At 37.1% G+C, this 27,339-nt stretch overlaps 2 protein-coding genes across 2 annotated transcripts; both read left to right on the plus strand.

The window, feature by feature from the left end:
- The first annotated feature begins 93 nt into the window (after window positions 1-93).
- LOC117207163 (dynein heavy chain 10, axonemal-like) lies at window positions 94-9,804 on the plus strand. The gene is made up of 20 exons (XM_033447105.1): window positions 94-295; window positions 372-427; window positions 525-758; window positions 1,087-1,209; window positions 1,443-1,735; window positions 2,052-2,208; window positions 2,291-2,554; window positions 2,637-2,827; window positions 3,088-3,656; window positions 4,325-4,618; window positions 4,898-5,053; window positions 5,125-5,360; window positions 5,429-5,578; window positions 5,855-6,115; window positions 6,285-6,472; window positions 7,010-7,289; window positions 7,716-7,960; window positions 8,173-8,419; window positions 8,686-8,958; window positions 9,352-9,804. The coding sequence occupies exons 1-20, from the start codon at window positions 94-96 to the stop codon at window positions 9,802-9,804; spliced, it is 4,872 nt and encodes a 1,623-aa protein (XP_033302996.1).
- Window positions 9,805-10,281: 477 nt separating this feature from the next.
- Window positions 10,282-27,299, plus strand: LOC117207165 (dynein heavy chain 10, axonemal). The gene is made up of 38 exons (XM_033447106.1): window positions 10,282-10,313; window positions 10,408-10,571; window positions 10,754-11,101; window positions 11,358-11,749; window positions 12,110-12,247; window positions 12,325-12,515; window positions 12,661-12,836; window positions 13,198-13,451; window positions 14,030-14,557; window positions 15,180-15,338; window positions 15,494-15,754; window positions 15,887-16,141; window positions 16,556-16,826; window positions 17,053-17,330; window positions 17,515-17,779; window positions 17,861-18,075; window positions 18,171-18,359; window positions 18,417-18,608; window positions 18,803-19,257; window positions 19,410-19,605; window positions 19,720-19,936; window positions 20,117-20,429; window positions 20,699-20,993; window positions 21,249-21,709; window positions 21,820-22,100; window positions 22,163-22,317; window positions 22,584-23,336; window positions 23,544-23,882; window positions 23,987-24,188; window positions 24,271-24,413; window positions 24,510-24,671; window positions 25,021-25,324; window positions 25,684-25,701; window positions 25,782-25,993; window positions 26,195-26,362; window positions 26,475-26,654; window positions 26,824-26,970; window positions 27,048-27,299. Exons 1-38 carry the CDS (start codon window positions 10,282-10,284, stop codon window positions 27,192-27,194), a joined length of 9,456 nt encoding a protein of 3,151 aa, XP_033302997.1. The 3' UTR covers window positions 27,195-27,299.
- The last annotated feature ends 40 nt before the right edge of the window (window positions 27,300-27,339 follow it).

Below are 27,339 nucleotides of genomic sequence, written 5' to 3' on the forward strand. Positions count from 1 at the left end.
AAGGAAAGAAAGAAACGAAGAGTAAAGAAAACAAAAGCAAAACCGTCCAAGCTCGATCCGCTTGCTCTTTTGCGTCAAGTCGAGGTATCCACGATGACAATTCAATCGGAGCAAAAATCAATGATAAGTACTCGTATCGACGAGGACACGGAAGATACAGAAGACGAAGGGGAGGAGGACGAGGGAAGGGAGGAGGAGGAAGAAGGAGAAGAAGGCGATTCTCGAGAAGCGAAAGAGATAGGAAGTGGCGATACAGTTTTTAAAACGAAAGACCCGGAGAAAAGTGCTTCGATCGGTAAATTACACGAATGTTATTGCAATTATAAAATAAACATATTCGATGAAACGATCCCGATTCTTCTAATTTTTAGACACTCCAGGCTTCGTACCACCGCCAGGAGAAGAACACAAATATATTATGACCAAGGTACTCGATTACATCCGCGTACGACATTATCGTTCGTTGATTAAAACACGAATACATTTTAAATACGAAAGAAACGAAAGGAAAATCTGTTGCACAGAAACTAGTGGAAAAAGTACGAAAAATACCAAACTTGCACATGATATGCGGTAAAGTGGATGGTAGCAGAACAGACTTGCATGACGTTACTTTATTCTACTTCCTGAGGACTATCGACGAGGGTATACCAAACTTCGATTCTTACATCGATTGCGATGAACAAATAACGCAGTATTTGGTAGTTGGATCTCTACAGGGGAAATTTTTGGTTTCGTTGAACAGGATGCTCGTTGAGGTAGAAAAGTATATTTGCAATAATTTATATTTTTATTTCAGTAATTTTATTTCAGTCCAGATAACGCACCAGTGTATTTATTTTATACTTTTAAATTATACATCGACAAGATTCTGCTTGCGAAAACTTTTACACGACAGATTTTTATCTTGGACATTCTTTGTCTCGACGATATATGTTAAAAGTATACTTTGATCACAGACTTTTGACAGCCATTGTATATTTGTCTCTTTTTTCGTAAAATTCATATTCTTCTTCGTCTCGTAAACGTATTTATAGTTACGGAAATTCCATCTATTCTTCTTCTTCTGTTTTTTTCTTTTTTCAGGTTTTTAAACCATTGGTTCAAGCTCAATTCAGAGGACCACAACTTTCAGAAGCACTCAAAGAAGAAGAGCCTGATATAGACGAGGAACGTCCTCCAAGTTTAACGGACATCATGGCAGCTCGAGTATCTAATATTACTTTCTTTGATAAAAATACTGAATTTCGTCTAAAGTATTTAAAGATATTGTACATGTAACCTGTGCGTAATGTGACACTTATACGTAGCTCGTAACGAAAACGATTTTTATCAAATTGTTCAACTTTTTACATGATAACGGATTCCAGTAGTAAGAAATTAGATTTACAATATAGTGGAACCTATATGATAAAAAATGATTTATTAAAATTGTCGAACAGAGTTCAATCTTCAGAAGACCGTCAGAATTCCGCAGGATATCTATAGTCATGGCGAAGAAAGAGGCTGATAAAAACGCAGAGGACGACGACGATGACGATGAAATAGTAGAACCGAAACATTTTCAAACGATAGAGAGGGCGAAACTGAGACGAAAACGCATCAGAACTGTAGTCAATTTCGAAGAAGCTAGAAGCAAAACGGCGTCCAAAGAGCCAATTGTACGTGTGTCGGTCGATCAGAATAGAAACGATATCCTACATTATTTAGATAGATTGATATCTAACGTCGAATGGTTAGTAATTTCTCATTATTCGTCAATATACCGCGGTCAGTTGTCGATAAGCTTTGAATCCTTACGCATTTTTACGTATTTTGCACAGTCTACATATTTTTACACCTTGAAATTCCTTACAAATGCGTAAATATTCGGAATCTATTAGGAGAGAACATTTCGCGATTTATAAAATCTCGTGACGCTTTACAAGAATATTTGATTACAATTTATTTTTCGTCTCGATAAAAGTAACTTTGCAATTTTTACCAAGTTCTAACATAGAAATAAATTAAAAAAAAAAAGAAAAATGAATAAATTCGTGACTGTTCGTCAGGACATTGGAAAACATCGAAGGCGATATTTTGCTGACGATGCCGAATATAGCGGAACTCGATGATCCTAATGTTACTGACGAGATGTTAGAAAAGAACAAGGAAGTGATCGAGCAACTGGAAAATGTGATTATGCTGTGGGGAGTGCACATAGAAAAGGTAAATGAAATTCTTGCCAGACATTGATTTCAAGAAAATTAGACACCTTTTCAACGTCTATATCACGTTATTTAATATACAGGTGTTGGAATCGTTCCAACAAAAAGTGCCACAAGGTAGAGGTCCACTAGCAGAGTGTGATTACTGGAAGGATCGAGAAGTAGGATTGTTAATGCTGGTGGAGCAATTAAAAACTCCTATGGCCAAAAGAATGTTGAGCTTATTGAGCAATGTCCTTTCGCCAATCGCCTCGAACTTTGATTATTTTTATTCAGACTTATGGAGATGTTATACCGAAGCCAGGGATAATAATCGATTCCTGCAGACTATTTTAAGACACTTCAAGGTGAATTATGAAAGGGCATTATCGTGTAATTTTGATTAAAAGTTCATTCGATAACTGATATAATAACTAAGACGTATCGTAGTTGATGACAGAGTCGGATTGCTTCAAAACAATCAGTCAAGCCATTCCTCAGCTAATGGAGGGAATGAGAATGATTTGGATTCTCTCGAGTTATTACTCGTGCGAAGAGAAAATGGTTGGTCTGATGGAAAGAATTTCATGGCAACTCTGTCAGACTGTCATAAAGCATTTATCCATCAAAGACCTATTCAAGTAAGTTCCGCTTCAACGAACTTTTCAAATTATTTCCAACATTTTACCATATTTTAGCGAACAATACTCTGTGGATTATTTATACGTTTAACTCTTATTGCTATATTCTATTTTCTATATATACAGAAATACTCGTTTACAAATTTTCTTTCTCTCTTTTTGCCCAGTAGATAAAAATGTCTCGTCGTCGCGTCTACTTCGATTTAATTAATTTTGTTCCATAGCATAGACACAATGTTGAAATTGCGCTCTTAATATAGAAAACCTCAGAAAGTGATTCTACAACAAACGGAAGACGCTCGCGCGATGCTGAAGAGTTGGAAAGAAGCTTACTTGAAGAATCGAGAAGATATCGAAATCTCTGGCAGAGGAATGCGCTGGGAATTCGATCAAAATCGATTGTTTAAAGGAACTGAATACATTGCCTCCGTTTGCGATGGTTTGAACCAGGTTGCAAACGTTCTTCGAGACTTTCACAATATCTTTGGACCTGATTTAAAATCGATCATCAGTGATCCAGCTCAAATCGACACTATAATAAAACGTGTTGATAGATTGATCGTCCTAATATTGGACGCAGACTTCAATATTTTCGACGAATATAACAAAGAAAATTGGGAAGCTACTATGTCTTTGTTTTACGAAGAGGTACATTTCCTGGAGAACGAGGCTAAGTTCTTTATCGACGAGTGCTTCCTGGTATTGAGAAGCGCGGAAGATGCGCTTCATATGTTGCTCAAGTTCAAGGACACCAAGACTAGAGACACAATTCATCAGCAGCTGTTGAGAAAGTTTGACGTTATCATGCAACAATTCAGCAAGGAAGTCAGTATCGTTGAGGGGATATTCAATAGAGGCAAGATATTTATTTTGGTTTTAGCAAATCTTGAAACATATTACTGGCAAATTAGTTTGTAAACGTGCTATCAAATTTTATAGCTAACGTAATTTGAATAATAGAAATGCTATAATGTACTTTATGGATATGGAGTTTTATAAGGAAATAACGAATACAGAACATGTTTCGTTTTATATTATTTATCAAGATAAAAATCACAACGTTTGACAGATCAGGTTTCATGTTTGTACAAAGATGCGTTGTTGTAAAACACGTGTCTGTAAAAGAAAGACACTTTTCGGACAACCTAATATCAGCCTGTCTAATGCAAACTAAAATTTATTTGCTATAAAGAGTCGCTGTTGTATTTTTCGTATCTGATAAGAGAAACGCAGGAAAGTTTTTTTTGGATACAAGGAGATAATGCTATTTCTAAATCCTTTAGACTGAATTCTTTGTCATTTTATAACAAAGTTACACTGTCAAAGGGTTAATTGTCCCAAATTAACAGTTACAAGGAAAATACGGAGATACAAGAAATTGAATCATTAGCAAATTATTTCTAAATTATTTCTAAATTATTGATAAATTATTCGAATAAAAATTCTTTACTTCGTACGAAATATTTTTAACAGTGCATCGTATGGTATTATGTTTAGGGAAACAAAATCCTCCATTATTAACGTACCATCCTCCAATGGCTGGCGCTATATACTGGGTGAGACAGTTATTTCACCGTCTAAGAAGGCCAGTCTTGATAATCCAAAACATTGAAGAGTTGAAACACAGCAAGCTGAAGATTCTAGCTTTCAGTCAATACTACGAGGTGGCCAAACAAATGAAAGCGTACGAGGAATCAAAATACCAATCGTGGGCAGATAAGGCCCAGTACGTTGTGTTGGACACCATGAAGAGGAGTATCCTGAAGATGGAACGTTCTGAACCGGAACAAGGTTAACAATTTTACATAAACCAACCTGACGATTCGCTACTAAAATCGTCGGAGTAGCCGAAATAATTAATTCGTAATAACGAAGAAGAATAACGAAACCCTAAACGAGAAATTTTGATTGAAAAAGAATGATCACGCGCAGAAACATTTAGCGCGAAAAAGTTAACATGCAAATGAGTCAGGAGTTGAACCTTGTTGCAACAATTGTTAATTTTACTACGAAACATTTTATTATTCTGTATCTTCAAATCTGTTTAACGAAGAGAAGAATTTGTTACAGGTGTATTAACATTCCCAAATATCGAGAAAAGCACGAAGAATCTGCAGACAATTCACTTGCCAAAAGGACAAAAGAGCAGAGATTTTGGATCACCTGGATCAACTCCTCAGGGATCTCTTCAAAAGGCCGAACCTGTGATGTCGAAACCAAGCATCGGTGACAGAATCTTTTTTAATATTAGGCCATCTGTCGAAGATTTTCTAACAGTTTGCGAATCACTCTGACAGAGACGGCTAGTTCTGTGGGAACGAAAGGACAGGTTAAGTCAGACACGAGAGCCGAGGTGAAAGCATCGCTTCAATCCCACAAAGATCAAAAATCGTGGACAACCTCCTCGGAAAAGCAGGCTGTCCAAACGCAAAAGATTACTTGGATGGAATTTATGAGCGGATCGATTCTCGTCGAGTGTCAGCTTCGTTTCCAAGTGAATTTCGATTGGGAGTTCTTCGAAATTATTCACGAGGTATGCTGAGAAAATTTTCCCTCGCTTCCTGTTAATTGATATTTGATATTTTATATTTTCGATTACAGGCTGAGTTGATGGAGCAATTAGGTTTCGAATTAATCCCCATAGTGAAAGATGCTAGTATCCAGAAAAGTCGACTAAAGAGCGACCTCGAACTGATGGAAAAAGTGACCAACCAGTACAACGGGATGATCGATGAAATGGACAAAGCTGATGTACAAAATAATACAGAAATATTCATATTCGTTACGTTCAATGAATCTGTCCCACTTAGTTAAAATATCCTGCTTAGGATTCTTTCGTATTTAAGGATATATTGAAATATATGGATTAAATATTTTAAATTGAATAAAGAAAAACAAAGATGGCACAAAGAAGATGATAAAATTCTGGTTTTCTTCGATTTCGAAGTGGTGGTAGATAGGATTTTTTAACTAAGAAAGGCAGAAATGGTTTGCAAAAATCCACGAACGAATTATTTATCATCGCAGATACAATTATTGAGGAACACGTTACTAGATGTTGAGAAACATATTCAGCCTGGAGTAATGCGTTTTAATTGGAACTCTTTAAATATCTCTGACTACGCTCACGATTGTGAAAAATTATTGAAAAATCTAAACTCGATCGTGGATCAGGTGAACCACATGAAGAGCGATCTTGATAACAGAATAAATAACGATCTTCAGAGTTACAACCTCTTTTCTCTTCCACTGAGAATCTGCAACAGCGAAGAATTGTTACCTTGCAAGGTATTTTCTTATATTTCCTTTCATCTATTTTTCAAATCGTCCCCCTAGAATTTTATTCATCGCGCCCGATATTCCTCTCGGCACGAAACACTTTGCCATTCAAGCTACAAATAAAGTAAATAGGGAAGCGAAATATTGAAAACGTTTCTCTTTTTCCTATTTTTCGAAGGTTTATTTCCAAGAGATAGAAAATCGAAGAATCGAATTAATTGCCGCGATGTCCACGATATATCAGTCAACGAGTCCGATACTGATAAAATTGGAAAGTCTGGTATTGGAAACGTACACTGGAAAAAGCCCATCTATGCAGCTGCTTTACGAGAAATACGAAAAGAAAATATTTTGCTCTTTTATCGCGTAAGCCTTTGTAAACGATTCAACCGGTTTTTACTTGAAAGAACGAATTAAAATAGAAAATTATTTAAAGATAACTCGTTTCATCTTAATACAAAACAAAGTTCTTTTTTAATTCGTTGTTTCAGATTGCCACTTCTTAGCTTTGCTTCGAATCAAATTTTCTCAATCTTGGTTACATGTATTAGGTTGTCCGAAAAGTTCCTTTCGCTTTATAAGCACGACATTTTTTGTTTTATGTCATTTTATTGAATTACGTTTGATCCATTTTATTCTATTACTATAAAATGGATCATACACAAATCCATAAAATAATATAAAATAAAAAATGTCGTGTATCTATTATTTCACTTGTGAAACGAAACAAACTTTCGGGACGATCTAATATATGACAATCACGACGTGGAACTCTCAATAGAAAATTAATTTCTTATCAATGAATAAAAATTATCTTAAAAATGGTTAACTAAGTTAATGGTACATTATCTTATAGAATAAATCACGAGAAACGATCCCATAACAATATTATAAATTGCGCAGATGTATACTGAAGAACATAGAGACTTTCAACAGAAGTCTAATGGAATGCAAGCCGATATTTCAAGTGGACGCCATTTTAATAGCTTCAGAAGCTGTTATAAGACCATCTCCTGGCGAAATTTATGCTACAATACTACAGAACGTGAAGAATTTATTGGAGAAGCTGAAATTATTTCCTAGATGGATGAACGGGACCTGTTTAGAGTGCAAACCGCAAACGAAGAACGAGTACGAAAACTTCGCTACAGTGACATTCTTTGAGGACGTCATGAGTATTAAAGTAAGTTATTCGTGAAATTTAATCAATGGAATTTAATAAAATCAAACGAGATCAGAGCAGATAAAAATCCGATAAAGTAGAATCAGTACAGATAGTAAAAAATATAAATACAAATATTTAAGAACATAATGTCCCCTATATGATGTCATTTTTAAATTACAAACAATTCGATAATTTTCATTCGATTCGGTCTCCTCCAATAATTATATTCTCTACGATTATGATTGTTTACACTCTTGAAGTAATTGAGGAATACGCGGCAAAAGTACGATAAGCCGATTGTTGTTGATTCTCTGACTTCATAACCTTACAATTACGATTATACATTTGCGATTATCTATTTTACGGATTAAAATTTGCCAATGTATGAACTAACATTTTTGTTGTTTATGTCGAGTGTATAATCTTGTGAATACGTCTGCGTAGGTAGTGAATGATAATATACTAATGGTTCAAAGGTCGGCGCATAAAATAGCGTTGGAAGCTTGGCACTATTTGCACAGGTGGAAGAAGTATAGTAATCTATGGTCTTTCGACAAGAACTTAGCTGCTGAAAAGTTCGCAGCAACCGAACCTACTCTCCACCAATATGATGATAAGTTCTCTTTCTACGACAATATTCTCCAGGAATTGACTGAAATGGATCTTTATCACGATTTTTATTGCGTACGGTAATATCTGTCTCATAATAGATTACTCTAATTCTTAGAAAGTCAAAGGATAAATTCTCACACTAACTTGGTACGCTAGGAAAGATTTACTTTTGCATATTACGTATCTGTATTCTCTATATTTATATAGATAAATTTCCAAAAAATGCGTACAGACACGAGCAATCTAATTAGAAGCATTAACGTACTTGACAATGATTTCTGTTAATTAGCATCAATCTCAGTTTCCTGCTTTCTGGTATCAAACAACACGCTAACGAATGGAAGCAGGTTCTCGGTCATTTTCTGCTGCATCAAACGGTTCACGATATGAACAGCTTACATCTGATAATCGAAAATTACCGAAGCGAAGTGGAGCTCGTAATCACTGGATTAGATCGTTTCACATCTGTCATGCAAGCGATCTCCGACATAAAAAAGACAGCGATTCAAGCAGAAGTTCGTTATACGACCTATCAGGTTTGTTTTATAAAAGTGCCACTACAAAATTTCAAAATAGAAAGAAGCAGTAAAATTTGAATATGCGATTTGGTTCTGCCTTTGCATGCTAATTAGATTTCTGAAAAGTGTAAAAACAAATATATCCGAAGAAATAAGAGAATGGTCCCGAGTGTGATCTTATACTATCTGACTGGTGATTTTATAAAAATCATACTAAATGAAAATCGCGTAAGAACGAACCCGATTATGTTATATTTTATGATCGTATTATATGAAATTTACAGGAAACCTTTCGAACTTTGCGCAGTCACGGGATATCTTTCCCTGAGGAAGACGAACAATTGGCTTACACTCTGCAACGTGACTGGGAGTCTCTATATTTGGGCGCTTTATACAGAGCTTCCACTTTAGCAAGTACTTCTGATAGATTTTCTGACATGACGCAAGAGCAGATTAATGCATTCGTGAAAGAACTCGAAGAGTTCGCAGCAGACTTCGAGGCCAATGGCCCTGGCAGTGTCGGCGAGGATCTCGAACTTGGACTGCTCAAGATGGACGTGAGTTTCGTATTTTTCCTTTTTGTTCTTATCGACATCTTCTGTTTCGTATCAATTAAAAACAGAAAAGAAAGTAAATTTCATAGTACTACTAAATCGATACGATATTCTAATATTTTTCTTTTCTTTACGCTGTAAAACAGTCCGATCGTGTCATTTATAACTCAGATGTATATAAAATCTAAATCGCGTATTATTTTATTCGAAAGAGCTAACCAATAGAAAATTATTTAAAAATTATTTTATTCGGCCTTAAAACTAATTATTATGATTGCAAATATATTGATGAAACTAATATATTTGACATAGACCGTTGAACGAAACTCTTTGCGCATCCAATTTTCATCGATTTGCACTCTTCTATTTTTAAATTTCTAATCTCGAATTGCCCAGGAATACGGAAAACTGATCGCAAAATACGAAGAACGACGTCTTAGCCTGATCAATTCGGAAATACTGTTCGATCTGCCAGCCACTGACTATTCGGTTTTCTTAAAAGTCAAAAAGGACTACGAGGGCATGGAATTATTATTCGAATTGTATCAGGAACAGAAAAGTATGAGAGACGTGTGGGCGCAGACGCTTTGGGTGAACCTGAATCCTCAACAGCTGATGGATGGGATGGACCATTTTATCAGGGAATTTCGCAAACTTTCGAGATTCGTGAAGAATCTCAGCGTTGGACAGGCCTTAGATGCGAATATGAAGAGCTTCAAGAACTCTGTGCCACTGTTCATCGAATTAAAGAACGAGGCGATGAGGGAGAGACACTGGAAGCAATTAATGGAGAAAACTGGACGATATTTCGATATGGACCCAGACAGGTGCGGTGGTGGTGAAAAATAAATGACAAAATTGTGGATGGACAAGTGTCAAATTTGTGCGAAATATTTATGATGCTTTCAAAGTGGATTCCTGCGTGCGTGTGTGTGTGTGTGTGTGTGTGTGTTTTAAGTTATTAAGTGTTTTTAGAGGAATTTAAAAATAGAAGGAAATTTTGGATCAGATAGATAAAATAGGAAATCAGACAGCTTTTGGCTCTTTTGTACATTTTTTAGAAAGAGATAGAAGGAAGGTTTTATAATTAGGTTTAGGAAATAGTTTAATATTAAGATCATTTTATATGATCAATCATAATTGTATTTTGAGTATCGTGTTATGTATTACAACTGTAGGATTAGAAGTATTATTCTGAAATTTGTGTGGTAAAGAAGCTTAAAGCGACGCTTAATTCGTTTCTTTACAGAATTTTTGTTTTGCTAACTGTTCATAGTAACACAAGACCTAGTGTTTTTGTTACAATATATGTGAATCTTTTAAAACATGGGGGAAAAAGAAATAGAGATACTGAAAGGGTGAGTTCATCCCCAATGACGTTCCGATCGAAGGGAATTTTTGGTCACCGTTGGCTCATAATTTAAAATTTTAATTTGCGTATTTACGTTTAAGATTCACTCTGAAGAACATGTTCGCTATGGAATTAGGAAAATACCAAGAGATAGCCAAAGAAATCGTGACGAATGCCGTGAAAGAGCTCGCTATAGAAAGAGGTTTAAAAGATTTGGCTGAAGTCTGGAAAAACATGGAATTTACTGTACTGAAACATTACAAAGGTACGTCTTGTAAATCTTTGCTTTCAATATTATAGCGAGTGTTAGAAAATGTAAATAAAGTAAGGAAATTAAAAAAAGAAAATTGAAAAAGAGATCGACATAAAATCGTGCTTTGTACGAAACTTCGAGGATAATATGAGGACTAAATTTGAATGAAGTGATACGAAATGCACGATTTTTAGGTACCGAGGATCGAGGATTCATTTTGGGACCAATAGACGAATTAAATCAGATTCTAGAAGACAACATGATGAACGTGAATGGCATGGCAGCCTCTCAATTCATCGGCCCTTTTCTCAGTACAGTGCAAAACTGGGAAGTCACGATGCACACGATCTCCGAAGTTATCGAATTATGGGTGCAACTGCAGAAAAAATGGCTGTACCTCGAGGGCATTTTCGTAGGCGGTGACATAAGACTCCAATTGCCAGACGAAGCGAAGAAGTTCGACGAAATTGACAAATCTTTTAAGAAAATTATGACGGACACTTCGAAGAGGCTGAACGTTCTCCAATGTTGCATGATTAAAGGTGAAATTAAAGGAAATTGTTTTATTTGAATTGTTTTATGATTTTGAAACAAACTGCTCAGATTAATTGTAATTAGATTGTTTGGTTTAATAGAAAATTCTGCATACATAAATTATGCAAACGAATTAAAATTCTCAAGAAATTAAAATACATAATTTCAATGCTTTCGTCGATTTCGATCGATTACAATCACTTTATCAAAATAAGAACAACGCTTTAAAAAAATTAGTTTAAATAAATTATATCCGTGATCCAGGTCGACAAGAAGAGTTCGAATCGATGATTCTTGCACTGGACAAATGTCAGAAGTCGCTGACAAATTACTTGAACAGCAAACGAGCAGTTTTCCCGCGATTCACTTTCCTCAGTGACGACGATCTGCTGAGTATCCTTGGGAGCGGCGAACCCACCGCCATTCAAGAACACGTGGGCAAGATGTTCGATAATTTGGACAAATTCCGTTTCGAAATAAACAATACCGAACGCGTGATAGCCACTGGCTTGATCTCTTGCGAGAAAGAGGTGATGGACTTCAGAAACGTGGTTCTAGCCGAAGGAAAAATCGAAGAATGGATGGTGCTTGCATTGGAAGAGATGAAAAGATCGAACCGATTCTTGACGAAAAAGGCTATCTACGACTATGGGAAGGTGAGTCTACTTCAGCGAATTTACTACAGAAAATTAGGAATTTTTATACTTGTGCCAAGCTTGCTACAAGCTTTGGAAATACGACGCGTAGTAGAAATATCATTGTATTGAAAATATTTTCCTCTACTTGCCTGAAATTAAAACTAAGCTACAGTTATACAGTGGCTGCTTAAAGTATTTATACACCATTGTATTTATTATGGTATTCACGTACTAATTAATCGCATCCAAGTACATTAAATTCCGTATGATTTAGTGCTATCAATGTTACAAAATTATTGAAATCCACGAGGTGTACCATTTTCTATACAATTACCATACTGTAGCGTCGATTTAAGAAAATCGAATGGAATTCTCCAGGTCAGAAGACCTAGGACAAAATGGATGCTAGACTTCCAAGGAATGATGATCCTAGCGGCTGATCAAATATGGTGGACAGCGGAGGTGGAGAACGTGTTCGAGAAAATGTCTCGAGGACAGATGCGTGCAATGAAAGATGTACGTTTCTCTTTGAATTAAATTAATAAGGTTCCCGTATACGGAGGACTCGGATACATCGATCGTCTCGTTTACAGTATTTGAAGCAACTGAACAATCAACTAAACGAAGTGGTAACATTGATGGGTGGTGATACGCTGACGAACAATGATAGAAAGAAATTTGACATGGTGTTAACACTCGATGTTCATATGAGAGATATCGTGGAAGGTTTCGTCAGAGACAGTATCATGGATCCTTCGGAATTCGAGTGGGAAAGTCAATTAAGGTTCCTCCTTATTCGCTCCTATTTTTCTTATTTATTTTTATTCGTTATCTTTTCTATTTTATTTATTCCTATTAAGTACCAATTACGACGCTTAATATCTGTACAAATTTTTATCGCGTATCAGAAGTATAAATTTCTTGCAAAGGTTTTACTGGGTTCACGATCTGGATAATGTTTGGATGTACCAGTGCACCGGAACATTCGAATACGGCTACGAGTACATGGGACTCAATGGAAGACTCGTTGTTACACCTTTGACAGACAGAATATACTTGACCATCACACAAGCTCTCTCGATGCACCTGGGTGGAGCTCCTGCAGGTATAGCGATTCACGCGATGAAATTAAGAGAAACGATAACATTAAGATTGGAAAATATAATTGAACATTAATTAATTAATCATTAATAACTCAGAAAACAGAACTCGAAGTGAAAGACTTTGAAAAATTCTTTCAGATATATTCTAGAAGACACAGTGATTTCTAAAAGTATCTACTTACGAAATTATTTTTTAGCGGTTGTTAACAATCCTGATGTAACTTCTCAAATTTTTATTTCATAGACATAATTATTACTATTACTAACAGATTTAATTTTTTCTAGTAAGAATGGGGGATCAAGTACATATTGGTATTTACTTTAAAAAATACCCAGAATGTAGATATTTTTTTATTTCTCCAGGTCCTGCTGGAACGGGAAAAACGGAGACCACGAAAGACTTGGCTAAGGCGTTAGGATTACTGTGCATCGTCACAAATTGCGGTGAAGGAATGGATTATGTGGCGATAGGAAACACACTGAGTGGCCTGGCACAGTGCGGAGTATGGGGTTGCTTTGACGAATTTAATCGCATCGATATTTCTGTCCTATCGGTTATCTCTACTCAGCTTCAAACTATACGCTCCGCTTTGATGGCAAAAGCATCAAGATTTATGGTAAGAAAATATAAAGGAACGATATTGCAAATTCTCCGAAACTTCTTATCAAGTATTTTAGGTATTTTAAAAAACTCGTTGTCTGCATCATTTATCTATCTTCTTACGTATAAATCGTATACAATAAATCATCTTATTCTCTCTAACGTATCAATATCAATTTAATTTTTTTTAATTGAATCGCATGTTTTTACTGTCGCTATCTTATGTCACCTTTGGAGATAAATCCAACGATACGTATGACAAGTACATTCGAACAATAATTTGTCTCGAATATTTCTATAAAAAATTGGTAACAAATAATAAGTTCGCCCGGTATCTTTTACTCGTGGCGCGTGTCCCACGACGCGAAAGATAAATCGAATTAAATTTATTGAATCGATATGCCCCTGTTTACCGTAATGATTACCACGGTATGTAGATTAGCGCGTACATCAAACTCGATTAGTCACAGTCTAAAAATTTCATGACTATGTATTTCGATATTTATCACTATCCTTTCGTTGGCATCTCTCGTCACCAGTACCAATAAACCAAATTTACGTCTAATTAAATTTAACCACTCTCTGCGACCGCAGTTCGAGGGCCAAGACATAGTGCTCGACTCGAAAGTGGGCATATTCATCACAATGAATCCAGGGTACGCGGGTCGAACGGAACTTCCGGAATCGGTGAAAGCGCTGTTCAGGCCAGTGGTGTGCATAGTTCCGGATAACGAGCTGATTTGCCAGATAAAGCTGTTCAGCTCCGGCTTCTTGACCGCCAAAGTTCTAGCCAAGAAGATGACTGTTCTGTACAAATTGGCACGCGAACAACTGAGCAAGCAGAACCACTACGACTTCGGTCTGAGAGCACTCAAATCCGTGCTCAATATGGCCGGCCAATTGAAGAGGACTTCCGGTGACCTGGCTGAAGACGTGGTACTCATGAGGGCGCTTCGAGACATGAATTTGCCGAAATTTATATTCGACGACGTCCCATTGTTTCTGGGATTAATCGCTGACCTCTTCCCAAACCTCGACTGTCCGAGGGTTCATTATCCTGATTTTAACAATGCTGTTAATCAAGTACTGGAGGAGCAACGATATATTATCTTGTCTGAGCAGGTAGTATTTTTTACTTTCGAACAATTTCATTCGAAAAGCATACGAGTAAGAACAGTAATAAATTTATATTTGTCGATTTCATGATTTTCATATCGTTTGATGGCTAAAAGAGTATTTTACATAGTCGAACAAAGAAGACGATCTGCTATATGCAAAGTTACGTTACGGTTTGAAAATAAAAAAAATTAAAGTTCTCGATATACAGGGTGGTTGGCAACTGGATTCTACGCGAAAAAAGAAGTCGAAAATATAGAATAAAAATTTTTCGTTCCAGGCTTTGTTTTCGAGAAAACCGACTTTGAATTTTCGCTCGGTACGCGTGCACTTTATCGCGTCTCGTTATAATGGATCTCACTGTAGATCGTTGTCTCGATGGAAAAATTAAAAAAAAAATTTTTATTCTATATTTTTGACTTCTTTTTTCGCGTAGAATCACCCCCTTTCCGCTTGTACCACCAGTTACCAACCACCCTGTATATAGATATAGATATAAATCATTGGACACTTACAATCGCCTTCCTAAAAATTACCATGGAGCGTATTATTCCATCAGTATCGTAAATATTCCAATTGCGTAATATAGCGAATAATAAACATTCATGAAAGTGTCCCAACTGTACAGATTGACAAAGTGGTGCAACTATACGAAGTAATGATGACCAGACACTCGACAATGGTGGTTGGACCGACAGGAGGCGGGAAGACCGTCGTGATCGAAACTCTTTGCAAAGCTCAAACTCGTCTCGACAAACCTACCAAACTCTACATTTTAAATCCAAAGGTACTGCATCGCTATAATTAACTCCTCGATGCTCACAATCATAACACGAACACGTAATAGAAATATGCCATTTGTACGAGTCCGTGATATATTTAGGATCAAGATCGATACACCTGTCGTTTTATTTTCTACGTAATAAATGAAATTGTACTCAGGCGTGCACCGTGAACGAACTTTATGGTGTGTTGGATCCAGCGACACGCGATTGGACAGACGGTCTCCTAAGTTGTATTTTTCGGGAAGTGAACAGACCATTGAACTCGAACAAGGACGAGAAAAAATATATTTTGTTCGACGGTGACGTAGATCCACAATGGATCGAGAATATGAATTCCGTGATGGACGATAACAAATTATTGACTCTGGCCAATCAAGAAAGAATCAAGATGCAGAATCATTGTAGTCTACTGTTCGAGGTGATTCTAACTAAATCGGTCGATCGCGTGTTACTTTTACGTGACACGATTTAAATTAAATAGGATACAGAAAGAGAGAACTCGTTGGTCGCCTGAATAACGATTTTCACTGAAGTTTTTTTTTTATAAAAGGTAGGCGACCTGCAGTACGCCTCGCCAGCGACTGTATCCAGAGCCGGCATGGTGTACGTAGACCCAAAAAACTTGGGTTATCAGCCTTACATGGACAAATGGATACGGAGCAAGAGCGAATCGGACCAGGAGCTACTGAACGGAATGTGCGAGAAATACGTGCACGGCGGGATAGCTCTCATTATAGAAGGAATGCTCGGGTTACAACAAGTTACACCGCTTAAGATGATCATACCACAAACCGGACTCAACATGGTAGCAATTAAAGTTTTATACGCTAATTAATTCGTCCTTTTATGTGAATGCAGAATGTCGAAAAAGAAACTGCGATCTAGCCATTTGTAACTTATCAGAGAAAGAATTTGTACGATTCAAGATCGAGCATTAATGGACTTTAATCGAATGTTACGATTAATATGGAAAAAGAAAGAAAATTTGGATCGCAAGATTTAGGAGATGTAGTATTGGAAAATGACGAATAGAATCGAAGAATCGTTCCGAATAATTTCAAAAAATTTAACTAAAAATTTGCTACAATTTCCTAATTCTCTATCCAAAAGTTTCCTATCCTATCTGGTTCACGTTGACAATATATAATTTTTTCGCTTGATTACTGTAAATTATGGCAAAAATCAAGTATAGAATTACTAGTGAACGTCTTTCGTTCAGGTAATACAACTTTGTTACGTATTCGACGGTCTGCTCGCTATTCTGGATACTCGACCAACTCCTACTACCAAGACCGAGGAAGAGGAAGAAATAAGGGCAGAAGCGTTATTCTCCAGAGGGGAAATTCTCGAGGCGATGTACATTCAAGCTTGCTACTGGTCCTTAGGAGCCTCCCTGGTGACTGAAAACAGGCCTGACTTTGACGATTACATAAAGAAAACTTCTGGATTTATGCTTGTTCAAGATACCGTTGAAAAACGAGCTACTGTGCGTGAGTTTCGCAAACTAACGATATTTTTATTTCTATACATATGCATCGTCAGCCAGTCGATTTGTGTTCAAATTCCTGGCAATTTGTTTGAAACTATGAAAAACGAGCAGAGAACTCATTGGACAATCTAAGACACGTTGAACTCGATGCCATCGTAATTTATCATCTTTTTCGTTTAACTAAAATAAATAAACACAAAATGAATAAATTCTCGAATTATCACCAGGATACATACCCGTGACGGAGAAATTGTTGTACGATTATTTCTTGGATTTGGAAAAGAATATATGGATCCCATGGAGAGCTCTGGTCCCTAATTATGTCCATGACAGGGAGAAAAATTTCTCCGATATTTTGGTTCCCACCATAGACACTCTAAGAACTACGTGGTTCGTTAACATGATGAACGAACGAGATCGGCCAGCTCTTTTAGTTGGCGAAACTGGTACTTCGAAAACCGCTATAATTCAAGAATTTCTTCGAAATCTGAGCATCGAGAAATACGTGAGTTTTAATATATACGTAGGATTTAAAAACGAATAAAAAAAATCGGCAGAAAATTAATCAATTTAACGCGAAAGAAACAATATAGAGAAAAGAAGAAATTTATCGTGAAAAATCCAATATCAAGTATACATATATTGCCTCATCGTTTCACTTCTCCGATCTCTGATGCTATTTCCATTAGAATCAACTTCTCATCAATTTCTCATCGAGGACAACTTCGATGGACGTGCAAAAAAATATAGAGGCTGTTGTGGAGAAGAGAACGAGGGAAACTTATGGACCACCTCCTGGTAAAAAGTTGTTACTCTTCATCGATGACATGAATATGCCACTGGTGGACACTTATGGTACCCAGCAACCTATCGCGCTTCTCAAGTTTTTGTTCGAAAAGGGTGGATTTTACGATCGTGGAAAGGACCTTTCTCTAATGTACATGAAAGATATGTGTAAGTTGATTTACCGAGTTTTCTCTATCAACATTATATCGATTTAAAATTCGGATTACGAAGGGTTTATTATTTTACAAGGTTATTTAGCGGCTATGGGAAAGCCTGGTGGAGGAAGGAACGAAGTGGATCCAAGATTCATCTCCATGTTCTCCGTCTATAACGTTATATTTCCAGCAAATGAGACGCTTTGTTACATTTACACAAGCATACTGAGCGGACACTTGCAAACATTTTCAGAGGAAGTGCAAGCAATTGCGGAAACCCTGGTGCAAATTACTCTGGACCTCTATCAGGTATTTCTCCTTTAACGAAAGACTGACTTACTCTGCTCCTTTCTCGATTCTTAAAATTTAACCAGACATAATTTCTCACTTTCCTATTTCTTCAGAAAGTTACTGCGGAATTATTACCCACGCCGAATAAATTCCATTACATTTTTAATATGCGAGATTTGTCGAGAATTACGGCTGGACTTCTTCAAAGCCATCCTGATTATCTTCCAAAAGTGAAACAGATCGTTAGACTTTGGAGGAACGAGTTCGCCAGAATTATATGCGATCGTTTGATAAACGAAGACGTAAGTAATAGAGGAAAGAAAGGAAATCTTCGTATGTAAATTAGAATTCGATCGTAGGACGAGAGTATCGTAGCTACATACGTGAAAGAGAAGATCGAAGAACGTTGGGAGGAAGAGCCTGACGTTATCAAATATGTAATGAGGGATCCTCTGCTATTTGGTGATTTTAGAAACGCGATTAACGAGGGGGAACCACGATTCTACGAAGATTTGTTGGACTACGAGGCTGTCTACAGTTTGTTCCTAGAGGTAATTAACATTCCTTGGTAGAAAACAAAAATTTCCGTCACTTACTGTTATTTGGGCGAAACCAGATACAAAAAAAAAGCTTTATAAAGCATTTTTTGCTTACGCTTTTGCAGAAAATCACCTCGTTTTTCGGTCGTACTATTATTTTCACTCCACCTTGTATTAAACTATTTTCCACAAAATTGACTTTTCAGATCTACGAAGATTATAACGAGAGAAGCGCGACCACGTTGCAAATGGTCCTCTTCAACGATGCGCTCCAGCACTTGACTAGAGTTCACCGTGCACTCAGAATGCACAGAGGGCACGTTTTGGTGATTGGCATCGGTGGAAGTGGGAAGAAATCGGTGATCAAATTAGCAGCTTACGCAGCCAACTTCCAAATTTTCGAAATTAGTCTATCTCGAGGCTACAACGAAGCTTCTTTTCGCGATGATATGAAAACACTGTACAACAAGGTTGGCGTGGACAATCAGAGAATCGTGTTTTTATTTACATCTGCTCATGTCATCGACGAAAGTTTTCTGGAGTTGGTAAACAATATGTTGATGACCGGTGTCGTACCAGCGTTGTTCACCGACGAAGATAAGGACGAAATCGTCAATTCTTGCAGAAATCAGGCTGTAGATGCTGGCTTCGGTGTAACCAGGTTCGCTTACAGTTTTTCCAGTCGAATTCGTTGGGCGAGAAAATTTATGGAACAGAGATTAATACGAAAAGAACGAAATAGTTTCTAATTAATTACTTTGACTCCTCGATCGTGAAAAGACAAATAACAGAGGTATTCTTGCTGTGCTTCAGAGAAAGTGTATGGTCATATTTCGTGAAAACCAGCCTTCAAAATTTACGGATAGCGTTGTCGATGAGTCCATCGGGAGATTTATTAAGGACAAGATGTCGAAGTTATCCTGGTCTGGTGAACAGTACCACCATAGACTGGATGTTCCCTTGGCCTGAACAGGCTTTAGTTTCCGTGGCTAATGTCACTCTTAGAGACGTATGTAATTGCTTGGTCAATTTTGAACGACCCAATTCGAAAGATCTTTTATTCATAAATGCAAAACAATCCACAGTAATATCTAGAACGTATGAATTGTACAATTTTTTTCAGCATCCAAACGTATCACAAACTCACAGAGATGCCCTAGTAGAACATATGGTGTTCACTCATAGGACAGTCTGCGACTACACGGTGGAATTTCAAACGATACTACGAAGAAGAAATTACGTGACTCCCAAACACTACTTAGATTTTATAAACAATTATCTGTATCTGTTGGTAGAAACGAGGGATTACATAAATTCACAATGTGATCGACTTTCCGGAGGTTCGTAGCAAAGGCTTTCAACCTTTGCACCGCGTTTATTATCTGTTCGCCGAAGGATTAAAAATTAAAAATCGACGCTGAAAATAGTCGGAGAAATTAATTGATCGCAATTACATCGTAAAGTATCTTCAAGGGAATATTCTAACAAAATGTGAAATTGTATTATTTTGAATTTTAAAGGTCTGCAGAAGATCGCGGAGGCCTCGGTGACTTTGAACGAGTTAAATCAAATTCTGGCCGTGCAAAGGGTAAAAGTAGCTGATCAGACGAGAAACTGCGAGCGACTATTGGCTTCCATAGGAGAAAGTACGAATATTGCGATGGAAAAGAAACAGCTGAGCGAGCAGGAAAGACAATCGATAGAACAACAGAGGAAGATTATCGACAAGGAGGAAACGGAAGCTAAACAGGCATTGGCTGACGCGCAACCTGCCTTAGATGCAGCCAGAGCGGCCCTTGGGGAACTCGAGAAAGCAGACATTACTGAAATAAGGTTTGTTAACTTTTCTTTCTGTTTTGCAAATATATAAAAAATATATATAAAAAAGATATAACAGAAATTTAATTTTTTGCACTGTTGGAAAAACATTAGAGAAACTTGAGTAAACGTCGTTACTAACTTTAATTTCCCTTGGGAAAACACAGCTCTCGAATAAAATTTCTAGCAGAAATTCATTTCCTTGGAACATCGAAATAAATATAGAAACATGTGAAAAATATTAAACGCGTAAAAAATGTAAAAAATATTAAAAATATTTTTAGATCGTTTGCAACTCCGCCGGAACCTGTGCAAATCGTCTCGGAATGCGTGGCGATGCTGCGAGGCATAAAGGACATTTCTTGGAAAGGCGCAAAAGGAATGATGAGCGACCCAGCATTTCTGCGACAATTGCAAGAGATGAACTGCGATAAAATCACGTTGAAACAACAACAAGCAGTCAAAGCTCATTTAAAGAAAACTACTAAATTGGATCAAATGCAGCATATCAGCAAGGCTGGGTACGGATTGTACAGATTCGTGCTCGCTGTGCTAGATTATTGTGCCGTTTTCAGAGAGGTACGATATTTAAATTTCAACGTGTTGTAGGAGCGAGATAAATTTCTCTAATTCGTAATTCTAACAAAGCACAGTTGAAACGCGGAATTTTGAGAAAAGGAAAACTGTAAATTAGAATGAACAAGCGAAATAAATGTCTGAAACTCGCAACTTTAATGAAACACAGTTAATATCCAAAGTTCCAAATTTGAATAGAACGAAGTAAAGTAAAAGTGAAAATTTCATCTCAACGTTGAATTCGTCGTATTTCCTCAGGTGAAACCAAAGATAGAACGCGTTAAGGAATTGGAAGCTGAATCGGAACGAGCACGAAAGGCCTTGGAAAGGGAAGAACGAGAATTAAGGAGGCTCGAGAGAGCCATTGCCGATTTGAATACAAAATATGAGAATGCTATGGAAGAAAGACAAAAATTGCAAGAAGAGACAGACTTGCTTCAGAGGCGTTTAATAGCTGCTGATAAATTAATTAGCGGATTGTCTTCTGAAAATGAAAGATGGAAGAAAGATTTGGAGACGCTGCATGGTCAAATAGAGAAAATTACTGGCAATTGTTTGCTTTCCGCTGGATTTCTTGCATATTGTGGACCATTTTCTTACGAGTATAGGAATCAGATGGTATACGACGACTGGTGGAACAGTATAGTGCAAAAAGGAATTCCATTCACGGATACGTTCAAGATCCAGACGGAACTAAGCAGCGACGTTGAAATTAGCACGTTAGCAAGATACTTTTATTCTGCCTTTTTGCTATTTTTTATTCCACTCTTTTCTCTCGTCTTTTTATTTTCATAAATAATAAAAAAGTTCATTAGACGATTTATTTAAGATGGACATCCGAAGGCCTACCACCTGATGAACTATCCGTGCAAAACGGAATTCTAACTACGAGAGCATCGAGATTCCCAGTTTGCATCGATCCTCAGCAACAAGCTCTGAACTGGATCAAAAAGAAAGAACAGAAGAGGAATTTAAAGATCCTATCGTTCAGTGATTCAGACTTTTTGAAGCAAGTGGAACTTGCAATAAAATACGGTCTCCCAGTTCTATTTCAGGACGTCGATGAAATTGATCCTGTTTTAGATAACGTCCTATCGAAGAACATACAAAGTATTTCATGTGTATTTTATGTTTAAAAATAAATGGACATGGGAGATAAAATTTTATTGCAGATGTGGGAGGTAGAATGTTCGTGCTCCTCGGTGATAAGGAAGTGGATTATGATCCGAAATTCAGGATGTACCTCACTACGAAGATATCGAATCCCATATTCGATCCTGCTGTATATGCCAAGACCACCGTGATCAATTACATGGTGACCCTAGGGGTTCGTTCTGAAAATTTTTCTTTCATTTTCATTCCATCCATCTTAAATTAAAGCGAAACGATAGTTCGGATAGCTTAGAAAAATCTCTTTTCAAAAGACTAGTAGAATGTCTAATAAAAAAAGAACCTTTGCCGAAGAGAGTGCGAAATGAAACGATGGTTACCACGATTTAAAAGAATCTCTGCTAAAAAAACAAATATCTGACTACTAAGGAATTGTACGTACAAAAATAAAAGAATTAAAGAAATGAAACTATCAAATTCTAGGGACTGGAGGATCAACTACTATCAGTGGTCGTTCGAACAGAGAGACCAGACATCGAGGAACAACGAGAAAGCTTGATCATCGAGACCAGCGAGAATAAGAACCTCCTGAAACAGTTAGAAGACAGTTTACTTCTCGAAATTGCTACGAATAAAGGCAATATGTTAGATAACATCGAGCTGATCGAAACTCTGGAAAGCACGAAATCTAGCGCCGCAGAAGTAATGAGGAAGTTATATCTAGCTGAAGTGACAGCTTCTGACGTGAACAAGCTCCGAGATGGATATCGATCAGTGGCAAAAAGAGGAGCGTTATTGTTTTTCGTTTTGGCCGACATGGCCATGGTAAATCCGATGTATCAGTATTCTCTGATCAGCTACGTGGAGGTGTTCACTTATTCGCTGAGGAAAGCACTGCCGGATCCAACGTTACAACGTCGTCTGCAGAATATTATCCCAATGCTGACGAAGAACGTGTACGACTATGGTTGCACGGGAATTTTCGAAAGGCATAAATTATTGTTCTCGTTTCAAATTTGCACGAAATTGGAGCAAAGTATAGGGAACGTCAGTCAGCGGGAATTGGACTTCTTCATTAAAGGAAGTATCACTTTGGAAAAATCGCCAAAAATTAATCCTACGGAATGGTTACCAGCTGCTGGATGGGCGGATTTGTTGAAACTGAGTAACGATTTTCCGCACAAGTTTGCAAACATTGCGGACGAACTGGCTTCACACGCGGATGACTGGCAAGCTGTAAGTGGCGAGCAAACTTGTTTCTTCGAACGTTTATTCTTATAATTTTCATTGAGTCATTCGACAGAATCGTACAAATTCTCAGATTAATTAATACCGCGTTGCTACTAAATATGAAAATTTCAATATTACCAATTGATTTCAGACGCAATAAACTCAGTGTTACCATTTTAAAGGACATGTAGGTATTAAATAAAAATCTTTCAGTGGTACGACTTGGACGCCCCAGAGGCTCTGGACTTTCCTCTGGGCTACTCCGCCAAATTAAAACCCTTCGAGAAGCTTATGCTGATACGCTGTTTCCGCGTCGATCGAGTTTATCGCAGTGTGATCGATTACATCAGCGAGATTATGGGAGAAGAATACATCACACCCCCACATATTAGTCTCGAATTAATCTTGGAACAAAGCACGCCTACAATGCCTGTTATTTTCATTCTAAGCCCTGGATCTGATCCTTCCTCGGAACTAATGAAACTGGCAGACAAACACGGTTGTGGAGGCGGAAGATTCAAATATTTGTCCCTTGGACAGGGCCAGGAGAAGGTAGATTATTTAATTTGTTAATTATTTAACTGACCCCTGTAGGACCGAAGTTCTTTAGACTTTGAGAAAAATTGATGCATACTTTCTTCAATTTGACGTTTCAGACTGCGATAGAGTTGTTAGAAGTTGCAGTGTCTAGAGGGCAATGGTTAATGTTCCAAAATTGTCATTTACTGTTAAGTTTCACCAAAGAACTAGAGAAACTGTTGGACGAGGTTGGAAAGCCTCATCCCGATTTCCGGTTGTGGCTCACGACTGATCCGACTCCCACTTTTCCTATCGGAATATTGCAGCAATCTTTGAAAGGTTATTACAGAGTAAACAAATTCCTCGCCATTTCTTCCTTTCAATAAGCTTTTATGAAATAATGTTCAATTTCTGTTTTTAGTGGTCACGGAGCCACCTAGTGGATTGAAATTAAATCTTCAGAACACTTATTTAAAAATCAGACCTCGAATGCTTGAAAGTTGTGCACATCCTGCCTACAAACATTTAATTTACGTATTAGCTTTCTATCACGCGGTTATTCAAGTGAGTCAGGCCAGAATTAACCCAAGTATTGCTTAACCGAGTAAGAGCGAAGTCTCGTATATTACGATGAATTGACTGTTTGATTACGCCCGGTAGGAGAGAAGGAGATACGACAAGATTGGCTGGAATATAAATTACGATTTCAATGAATCGGATTTCAATGTATGCTGCATTATTCTGGATACTTATTTGACCAAGGCGTTCACAGCGAAAGACCCCAGGCTCCCTTGGAACAGCTTGAAATATTTAATAGGAGAAGTATGTTTTATGCATGACTAGCCATAGCTTTGTCTTTTACGATATTTAAGAAAGGTAGTTTAGTTTTAAACGAGATTATCTTGTTTTATCACCTGTCGTAAAATATTCCGAATATGACACGGATTTTCAAACTTTTCGAGTTAAAGAATCTGCAGTTCTTAGATATTTGCCGAACCTTGAAACATTTCACAATTTTAAGTAGAACTTCTTCCTCTTTACAACTTCTCAATGATTAAATTCAAAAATTCGGATTTTATACGAATTCAGGTAACTGTCTAAGAGAAGCTCTACTCTAAACATCTATTTTTCCCATCTTCAGCTAAGAAATTCTAAATTTTACGAAACTTAGGTAATGTACGGTGGACGAGTGATAGACAGCTACGATCGTCGAGTATCCGAAACCTACATGGACGAATACTTCGGAGATTTCCTTTTCGACAGCTTTCAACCCTTCCACTTTTATCACGACGAGGAAGTCGATTACGTGATCCCTCCGGTAGGCGAATTAGAAGATTATCTCGAGTTCATCGAGGGATTACCTCTGGTGAACAGTCCAGATGTCTTTGGACTGCACCCAAATGCCGAAATTGGCTACTTCACTCAAGCTGCGAAAGAAATGTGGAATAATCTTATAGAGCTGCAACCGCAAACTGGTAAGCACGTAAGCACCAAGGTAGTTTGATAATGATAATTTGTCGTCTGAATAATTGGAGAGTTCATAACAAAAACAAGCTTTGTCATTTTTTCTTTTTTTTTCTTTTCGAGCGAGCAAAAGAATATTGTAGATGTCTCGAACAATCCTACTTTATGTTACAATGTAAATTACCTGTACATCGTAGAGCAGAATCGTGTAATTGTAGATCTTTCGATTAAGATAAATTTTTGTACGAGCTACGTTCGAGTTGGATTAATATTATAAAATTGAAAAATTTCACAAGCTTTCGTTCGAAATTGTCCAATTCTCCAAATTTATCGTTCTGATATCGTGCTATAAAAATGTATTTCTCTCTAGTACGCCTGGATAAAAGGAGTAAGTTTTTTCTACGAATAACGGTCTACGAATAATTCTCTTTTTGACCGAATTACTAGAAACATTATTTTATTATTTAGAAGTCAGCGGAGTTGGAATAAGTAAAGATGAATTTATTGACAACATTGCGAAAGACATATTGAATAAAGTTCCTGTCGAGTATGATCTCGTTAAAGTGAGGAAACATTTTGGTCCAACGATAACTCCAACCACGATTGTTCTTTTCCAAGAATTGGAGAGATTTAATACGTTGATTAGAGTAATGAAGAGGACATTAACGCAGTTAAGAAAGGTCTATACTTCCTTCCTTCTCGTACAAGCGTAGATCAACTTTCAACATTTCAAAGCTTCCGCGAGTGCACGACTTTATTGATTTCCGAAATAAAAGAGACGCGCTAGAGTGAAATTTCTCCTGTGATAGGCCAAATGTGATTTACTTTGATAATCTTTTAAGGATTGCATATTTTTATCAGATATATTTATATACCGTTAGGCTATCGCCGGAGAAATTGGAATGGACACGACCCTGGAAAATATATCCGCGGCATTATACAATGGCGTATTGCCGCAAGAATGGGCCATACTAGCGCCAGACACGAGGAAAAATCTTGGTGGATGGATCGAACATTTCGAGAAGAGGATACAACAGTACACTAATTGGGTGAGATATTACAGTCAGCACAGATTTCACGATTTATTGATTTATCAAAAACATTGAAAATTACCGTTCATTGAAAGGAACCGTTCCTAATAGATTTTTCCAAAATTCTTAGTCTTCGACGAGCGAGCCTATAGTTCTCTGGTTAGCCGGACTACACATCCCGGAAACTTATTTAGCAGCTCTCGTGCAAATGGCTTGCCGGAGAAATAGTTGGTCCTTGGATCGTTCTCTCACGTACACAGCAGTATCGAGATTTACAAGACCTGAGAAAGTAGAGGAAAGACCCGACCAGGTAACCAATAATTCATCATACATCACCATCCTGATTTCAAAAGTTGAACGAATAGAAATACAGACAGACAAGCGTTTATAAGAATTCCGATTGATATTTTGACTGATTTATAGTAATGGTATTTGAATTTTGTCAAACTATACAGATAAATAATAATTAAATACCGTAGGGTTGTTACGTGAGTGGATTATATTTGGAAGGGGCTAGATGGGATCTACAAGAGCAATGTCTTAAAAGATCACATCCAAAAATTCTGATAGAAGAATTACCAATTCTCATCATCATTCCAGTAGAAGCTCATAGACTCAGACTTCAGGTAATGAAATGATTTTAATTTGCGTAAAATTGATTGAAATTGTTTAAATAATTAATATGTAATTTCGTGAATTATAGAATACTTTCAGAACGCCAGTGTACACTACGTCTAATCGAAGGAACGCCATGGGGGTAGGTCTGGTTTTCGAGGCAAACCTCGCCACCACGGAACACATATCTCACTGGGTATTGCAAGGAGTTTGTTTAGTGTTAAATACCGATTAAATGGCTAAGAATTATATACGATTACAGTAATAATTATTATTTTATAAGAAACGCAATATACAAAGACATCCCGTGTACAGTAAATATCTTTATAAATATATTAAATATATTGAAAGAAATCTTTCCAAAAATACCAACCATCACA

This window comes from Bombus bifarius, unplaced genomic scaffold, assembly GCF_011952205.1.
Source record: "Bombus bifarius isolate JDL3187 unplaced genomic scaffold, Bbif_JDL3187 scf7180000008023, whole genome shotgun sequence".
In the NCBI taxonomy this organism is placed as follows: domain Eukaryota; kingdom Metazoa; phylum Arthropoda; class Insecta; order Hymenoptera; family Apidae; genus Bombus; species Bombus bifarius.

Excerpts from the sequence above, each read along its gene's own strand:
- LOC117207163 (XM_033447105.1), top strand. The coding sequence starts at position 94 with ATGACAATTCAATCGGAGCAAAAATCAATGATAAGTACTCGTATCGAC. Across the intron at positions 2,828-3,087 it reads TCCATCAAAGACCTATTCAA|AAAACCTCAGAAAGTGATTC; the intron begins GTAAGTTCCGCT and ends CTCTTAATATAG. Across the intron at positions 3,657-4,324 it reads ACAATTCAGCAAGGAAGTCA|GGAAACAAAATCCTCCATTA; the intron begins GTATCGTTGAGG and ends TATTATGTTTAG.
- LOC117207165 (XM_033447106.1), top strand. The coding sequence starts at position 10,282 with ATGGGGGAAAAAGAAATAGAGATACTGAAAGG. Across the intron at positions 14,558-15,179 it reads ATATTATCTTGTCTGAGCAG|ATTGACAAAGTGGTGCAACT; the intron begins GTAGTATTTTTT and ends CCAACTGTACAG. Across the intron at positions 23,337-23,543 it reads ACGCGGATGACTGGCAAGCT|TGGTACGACTTGGACGCCCC; the intron begins GTAAGTGGCGAG and ends AAAATCTTTCAG.